This window comes from Suricata suricatta, chromosome 12 (genome assembly GCF_006229205.1).
Source record: "Suricata suricatta isolate VVHF042 chromosome 12, meerkat_22Aug2017_6uvM2_HiC, whole genome shotgun sequence".
Lineage (NCBI taxonomy): Eukaryota > Metazoa > Chordata > Mammalia > Carnivora > Herpestidae > Suricata > Suricata suricatta.
Genome location: NC_043711.1, coordinates 106,049,914 through 106,056,984, shown reverse-complemented (window position 1 = coordinate 106,056,984; position 7,071 = coordinate 106,049,914). Strand labels below are relative to the sequence as shown.

General features: G+C 58.4%; 2 protein-coding genes across 3 annotated transcripts in view; one reads left to right on the top strand and one right to left on the bottom strand.

Moving 5' to 3' along the window:
• The window catches only part of OPRL1 (opioid related nociceptin receptor 1), a 19,986-nt gene that overhangs the window by 12,225 nt on the left and 690 nt on the right, over window positions 1-7,071 (bottom strand). The window lies entirely within an intron of this gene.
• LKAAEAR1 (LKAAEAR motif containing 1) lies at window positions 1,574-3,553 on the top strand. 2 transcript variants are annotated; one of them, XM_029919043.1, is made up of 4 exons: window positions 1,574-1,662; window positions 2,580-2,977; window positions 3,210-3,332; window positions 3,429-3,553. In XM_029919043.1, the coding sequence occupies exons 2-4, from the start codon at window positions 2,597-2,599 to the stop codon at window positions 3,486-3,488; spliced, it is 564 nt and encodes a 187-aa protein (XP_029774903.1). In that variant the 5' UTR covers window positions 1,574-1,662; window positions 2,580-2,596; the 3' UTR covers window positions 3,489-3,553. The 2 variants fall into 2 exon arrangements, with proteins under 2 accessions (XP_029774903.1, XP_029774902.1); XM_029919042.1 differs by having other exon boundaries at window positions 1,610-1,671.

The window sequence follows — 7,071 nt, the reverse complement described above, 5'->3', positions numbered from 1 at the left end:
TTCCCCTCTGAACCAGAAGGCCTAAGTTTCAGTTTCCCCAAAACTATCAGGCAGTTACACATTGCCTAGAGCAGGAGAGACCACCTTGCAGTATCCAATCAGGAAAGGCCAGCTACCTCTCCCCACATTCCTTAAGGTGAGGCCTGCAGATGGGAACTTTAGATAGGACCCTGTTACCTAATGTTAAAGTTTACCCGTTAGTCGCCGAACAAGACCCTGGGCTCCCTCTGTAATTGGTTCCTTTCAAAACTACTCTAAATATTGTGATTGGGTCCTGCCAAAAGTAACGAACGCTCTGAACAATGTGTATGGTTCAAGTTGCTGCCAATACTGTTGTACCATTATGATTGGGTCACTGTACCTGTGTCACAATTTCTTGTAACTCCCCCTTCCCAAACCCCATATAAACCCTACTCAGCCCTTGTTCGGGGCTCTCAGCACGGCTCCCCTGCGCTGGTGAAGTCTGTGAGCCCGAGTTTGGGCCCCGGCGAGCCTAAGCCCGTAATGATAAAGCCCTTTGCCTTTGCATGCGTGCCTTGGTCTCCCTGGTGGTCTCTGGCCGCTGAGGATGCTGCGTTTTGGGCATTACACAGCCTCCCGCACAAAGGCCAGAACCTCAGCTGAGACTCTGTCCCCAAAGCCGGGGCAGTTCCCACCGCAGGGGCGCAGGTCCTGAACTCCCAAAAAGGCATCATTGGCCTTGGCACATGTCCATGAATGAAGGGGAGAAATATGCAGGCACCCTAACGAATTGTGGACTTAACACAACAATTTTAGCCTAACATAAACTGTAGCCCCAGCACATGAATTAATGAAGTCTAACTTTTTTTTTTAATGTTTGTATTTATTTTCTGAGAGAGAGAGAGCAGGGCCACAGGATCCAAAGTGGGCTCTGTGCTGACAGCAGAGAGCCCCACGCAGAGGTCAAACTCACCAACCATGAGCTAAGTTGGATGCTTAACTGACCGAGCCACCCAGGTGCCCCTGAATTAATGAATTCTAGAATAAACTGATGAGTGCATGAGTGAGTTGCAGAATTAAAAAATTGAGAAATGAATTAGTTATGAAATATCATGACATTAACAAATATACAAATACATTACAGATATATGGGACCCAGGACCCAGAAATTTAGGGTTCAGGAAAACCTGGCTCCCCTCGCGTGGGACCCCTGAGACTCCAAACTTGCTCTGGAAGAGGGTAGGTGTCCTCCTGAGCTCTGCCCCAGTTTCCCTTCCCTAGGAACAAAGTGGCGGTGGGAGGCGGAGAACGCGTGTCAGACAGGAAGGTCTCATTACTATGCCCTCTGCCCCCAAAACCTGCCCCCAACCACTTCTCCCGGCCTGGAAGCTGGGACCACAGCCCCCAGAAGAGCGCGTCTGGGGCTCCCGCCCCAAAAAAAGAAAGGGCACGCGGGCTGGAAAAGCTGGCGGTCACCTCCTCCGGCCCTTCCGGGCCCGGACTGCTACAGGTATTTCGCCCCTCGAATATGGACGCCCTCCAAGCGCCTGGATCCTGACTCAACCGCCCCCTAGCTCCCCAGGGACAGCCCCGCCCCCGCCGAGCTGGGGAAGGGCGGAACTCCCGGTTGCCAGGCAACCAAGTCAACAAGTCCCGGAGAGTCGGGGCTCAGTTGGAGGCCCAGACCCTGGAAGGCGAAAAGTATGGAGTGTACGGATGGGGGTCAAGGGCCGGCCCCTCGACCAGTGTAGCTAAGAATGAGTTGGGGGAAGGTGACGGCCTCCGGCAGATGCCATGTTGTGTGGCCCTGCGTCCGGCCCCCAGTGGGCCAGAATCAAGCCCAGGGTCTGGGGCCTGAGGTGCTGTGGGCTCGGAAGGAGAGGGTCCTGCAGGGAGGAGCCAGGCCCCCAGGGCCGTTCTGCTCTCCCCTCTTGCCGGCCCTCCCCCTTTATCACCTCCCTGCGCTCTGCTTCCATCTAGACCCAGCAGGGGGGCAGGCTAGGGGACAGGGATTCCCCCCCCCCCAACACATCCAGAGCAGCAACTGTCCATGCTGGCTGCCTTTGGCCTCCCACAGACACATGGATTACACACACACACACCTCAGAAGGACATGAGTCTTCTGCCCAGGGCAAAAGGGAGACCCACCTACTCCCATCTCCAGTCCCAAACACTAAGGCAGAGTAGACAAGCCTGGCCCCTGAGGATCCAGGGGGGTTAGGAGTTTACTGACTGACAGGCAACCACAGACATGGAGGACTGGGACACATGAAGGGTCCCAGAATTGTAGGGAAGGGTCTACCAAGCCTAACGTGTTCTCCACCTCTGGCCAGGGCCCCAGGTCACCTCAGGGGTCTCCGCATTTTCTCAGCAGACAGAGAACCAGCCCGTGGGCAGGAAGGGAATTTCCTGAAACGGTGGATCAGAAATTTCTGGCTGACAGCAGGGATGAATAGCACATGTGCTAGGCTGGCGCAAATGTGCTGAGGCTGGAGATGCGGGAACTAAGGGCAGCTGCGGGGAGGAAACTAGAAGGGCCAGAACTGGGAGTGCACGGTGGGGCCGGACCAGGCCAGAGGGGCTGGTAGGTCCCCAAGGGGACTCACTTCCCTCGGCAGGGCGGGCCACGCCGGGCATGCAGTCGCCAGCAGTGAAGGAGGCTGGGCGCAGGAGCCCGCGGGAGCGATCCAGAAAGGGGTCCCTTGAGGAACGCGCCAAGAGGGCGCCCGCGGCGCAGCCCCCCAAGCCAGGTTGGGCTCTAACGCTGGAGGGGATGGCGGCCAGGAGCCCCGCGCAGCGTCACCGCCACCTGCTTGAGGACGTGGGCGCGGCCGCCTCCGTCTTCCCGCGCGAGTCCGTGAAGCTGGGGTGCCGTATGCCCGACCCGCGCGCGTGGACGACGCAGTCGCTGGAGCTGCCGGGAGTGCGCCAGGACCAGCGGCTCCTCGGCGTCCTCAAGGCAGCCGAGGCTCGGGGACGAATCCGTGCCTTGCGGCTGCGCTACATCCGCATGCGGGTGAGGCTCTGACCGGAAGGAAGGGGCGCGCAGGCGAGAAGGTTGGGGGGCGAGCGGGGAGGGGCAACCAGTCCTGATACCCCGAGGGAAGGGGTGGGTGAGGACGGATCAGGTGGCGGGAGGGATCGGCGTGCGGGGTTGGGGGAGCGCCCCGGAGAAGGGGGCGGGCTGCGCAAGGCAAAACCTTGCAGAGGCTCAGAAATGCCCCGAGCCCCCGGCCCGCGCCCCGCAGGCCGAGGAGATTTCGCTGCTCATCTTGCAGCAGAAGTCCGCGCGCGCCGCCATGCGGCTGGAGCTGTTCCTACCGCCTCGGCTGAAGCCCACGCGGATCCCGGACCCCCTGGACCGTCAAGAGGTGCTTACAAGCCCCGGCGGGGGCGGGGGCGGGGGGGGGCTCCCCGCACACCTGGCCCCAGCCGGGACCAAGGAGCCCAGCCGGTCTCACCCACAGAGGAGGCGCGTGGAGACCATCCTGGAGGAGAAAATTGATGGCAGCATCTTCCCACGTTGACTGCGCAGACCCACAGTGTGCGACTGAGCCCCACCTTCCACATAAAGTTCTCATTGTCCAAGCTCCCCCTGGTCGTTATGCTTTCTCTCTCCAGGTTCCCCGGGAGGGAAGGGGGTCGGGTATGGATGCTGCTGTCACTGTGTCTGATGTCACAGACATCAGGAGACACAGAGTGGGGCCCCTCCAACAGAGTACAAGGGTGCAACTGGGCAGCTGTCAAATTAATAGAGGGCCCTTGTCATCCCTCAAAACCTGGGGCTGTCCCCATCACACAACCTGGTGCCCTACAAGTCTGTGAGTGCCCCCAGTCTGAGGGGACAGGAGTAAGAATCTGGGCAGCAGTTACACCTCCACAAGTGAGAGCAACCTCAGGGAGAAAGTGGGAGAAATGGCCCCAGATTGTAAGCCATTCCATCAGGGATCAGGCAGTAGGGTGGCATTCTGGGCAGGGAGAGTGACTGCACAAGCCAAAGGTGGCCTTTGGAACCAGCTGTGCCAAAGAGGTCCTCCAGAGGACAGAGACTGGGGATGGGAGACCCCTTCAGGGAGGTCTGGACTACCCCCACAGAAAGTCACCTTTTCACCCTGAATGACCTCTTCAGCTCTCCTCCACCCCCTTCCGCGCACACAGGTAGGAAACCACCTGCGTCCCATTCTGACGAACCCACTTCCTGCAAAGCCTCTGGACTCTGAAGGGTCTCCCAAGTTTCTGGATAGGTCTCCCCTTAAAGAACTTACTCTTCTCCCAGACACCAACTCTTTGCAGAGCTGGAACTTGGCCACCTCTCCCTTTTCTTCCCTCCTGGTCCTTAGCGGGCTCCAGAGGTAGGGGCTGAAAGAATTCAGACAAGCCCCCACCCTGCCAGGGGGGTCCCGCTGAGTGGGCCTGCAGCAAAGAACTGATGTGGAGGGGTTCATGCTTTCCCCACAGAAGTGAGAGCAGGAGTCCTTGCTGGACACAGTGGTCGTCAGTGTCCCTCCCTGACCCAGCTCAGGATGGGGATCTAGCCTCATGGGGATGTGGGCCCTCTGAGCCCTCAGCAAGCCCTTCTCCCCCTGCACCTGACCCTTCACCCTTTCTGGGCTGTTGCTGCCTTTGGCCTTGATCCAACCCCAGAACTGTGTGTGGAGCTGGCGTCTGCGGCAGCTCCAGGAGGGAGGGGAGGGCCGTGTATGGCAGTTGTAGGTGGGGGCTGGTGTTTTAGGGAGAGAGGGGGAAGGAGGAACAGGGGAAGAGATGGTGGCTTGGGCTGAGGACAGAGAGACAGGGAAGAGGAGGCATTCTCTCTGTCCAGGAGTGGCGGCCACTTACACCCAGACATAAATGAACAGGATGGCAGCCAGCCCTGACTCCCCTGGCCAATCCCCCTGAAATACGGAGCCCAGCATTCTGTCCTTTGGGGATGAGCTGACCACCCAGGGTGATTTGCTCTGTTCAGTAAACACATACTTCATTTCACCACTTCTCCGAGTCTCCATTTCTTTATCTTTAAAACAGAGATCCTGAGGGTCTCACCTGGGCAGTGAGTGAGCACAGTGAGCACTCCTTACAGGTGTGGTCCCTCCGCATCAAGAGAACACAAGAGGGCAGAGGCACAAGACAAGCACACAAAGCCCTAAGAGGAAGAGCAGCAAGAGGGCGGCCTCACGGGCAGCTGTGCCTGGGACTGGCATGTGGGGGGCCCTTTGGTCCCTGCACCAGGGAGGGGGTCCTAGCTCTGTGGGGGAGTCCAGGGAAAGCGGCTGAGGACATTTTTGCCCGGCCCAGAAGAGCCGTCTGCTGTGGGAGAGTGCAGTGTGTAGGCCAGGCCCCAATGTACTGGGGACAGTGAGGGATCAGGTTTGTCCCGGAGCTGGGATTGTGTTCATGCTCTGGACAGAGAGGGCTGGGTTCAAATCCCATATCCACCATTACTTGCTGTATGACCTTGAACAAGTTCCTTCCCAGCCCATCTGTAGCCCTCCCATGGAATATGGTGGTGGTCTGCATTGAGACAGACTCACCAGAGGAGGCGCAGGAGACCCAGAAGGGCTGGGGCGGGGGCAATGGAGTGCAGGCCCAAGTGGCCAGAGGAGGTACAGTGTATGGAGGGCTGAGAGGGTATAGAATGGCATGAGTGGGGAGAGAAGCGTGCTGACTTCCACACTTGGTCAGCTGCCCCACACATTTCTCAGGAGGTGGGTGGAGACACCAAGCATGGGGGGTCAGTCTGGCTATGTGACATTGACCAGGTGCTGGCCTGTCCTCGGAAGACCTACCTGTCAGGACTGTTACCTAGGTTAAATAAGAAGCTTCTGGTCTCTGGTCTCCCCTGGCCAGCGCATTAGCCAGACAGCTCTGTGGTCATGCCAGCCAAGGCCTCTGGGCACACAACATCAAGAGGCACCCCAGCCTCCAGGGCCCTTCCCACCTCTCTGACCTTGTCCCACCCTCTCCTCCAGCTCAGCCCCCACTCTCCCAGGCGCTGCACTGCCGTACTGCCAACACTGTCCTTTGCTGAAGGACACCTCCCTCCTCTGCGCTATGGTTCTCCTTAGCCCTCCTTACCTCTCACCCAGTCTGCCAGTCTGTTTCTTGTCTGCTCCAGAGCTGGCCTGTCTGATTTACTGCTAGGGGCCACTGCATGGCACACAGGGAGCACCCAGATGGTTGTTGAATGAAGAGCACATGTAAAATCTCCACTTCCTTTTACATCTTGAAGAAGAGTTCTACAAAACGTGGGGGTGTCGGCTTGTGCGATTGGAAGGCATTACGGAAGCAGGACCCAGGTATCAGGAGCTGACCGAGCTGAGTGCCTGCCTGGGGACAGGAGATGCACTTGGTCTGAGGCCAGGCAGGGGGACACAAACACTCTGCTGCTCATTCCCAGAGCAGAGTCAGGGCCGCTCTGGCACAGGCCCAAAGCATGCTGGGATAAGAAATTTAACTGACAGCTGTAACAGATCGTAAAATATCAGGAGAGTCACCCAAGAGAAGAGACAGATCATTCGTTGCAAAAGGGAGGGCGTGGCTTTAAACTTTAGGACACCTCAGGGCAACTGGAGGGGTTGGAAAAGAGTCACTCAGACTCCACAGACAGGAACATTTGGTGACTACAGACGTAAGAACCCATACCCCCAGTATCCATCAGCACCGCAGCATAGGACCCCCCTTCCTTAGGAAGCCCCCTAGAGCACTATGCCAGCGAACTCCTAACCCCACTTTACAGGCGACAGCACAGTCGCAGGGAGGCTAGGCCTGGGCCTGGAGGAACCACTATACAGTCCTTTCCAGCATGTCAAGAAGCATAAAGGACCACAGGGTCTTACGGGCTTTTGTGCCCAGGACCTGGACCAGAGTCTCAGGGACACCCACAAGAATGGCAAAGCTGGACTAGCCCCCCTGAGCAGAGTGGAGGACACGACCACACCCCCACCTACTACGGTGCCAGCTCAGGCCGCCCTGGGTCCAGAAGCCCATTATTAGCATCTCATCTCCACGGGCCACCCTAAGCGATGGTGGGGACCTGAGCGCCCCGCCGAATCTGCCGAGTGGTGGGGAGGGGGCGGGTGGGGAGCAAGGCCAGCCGAGCGCGGGGCGGGG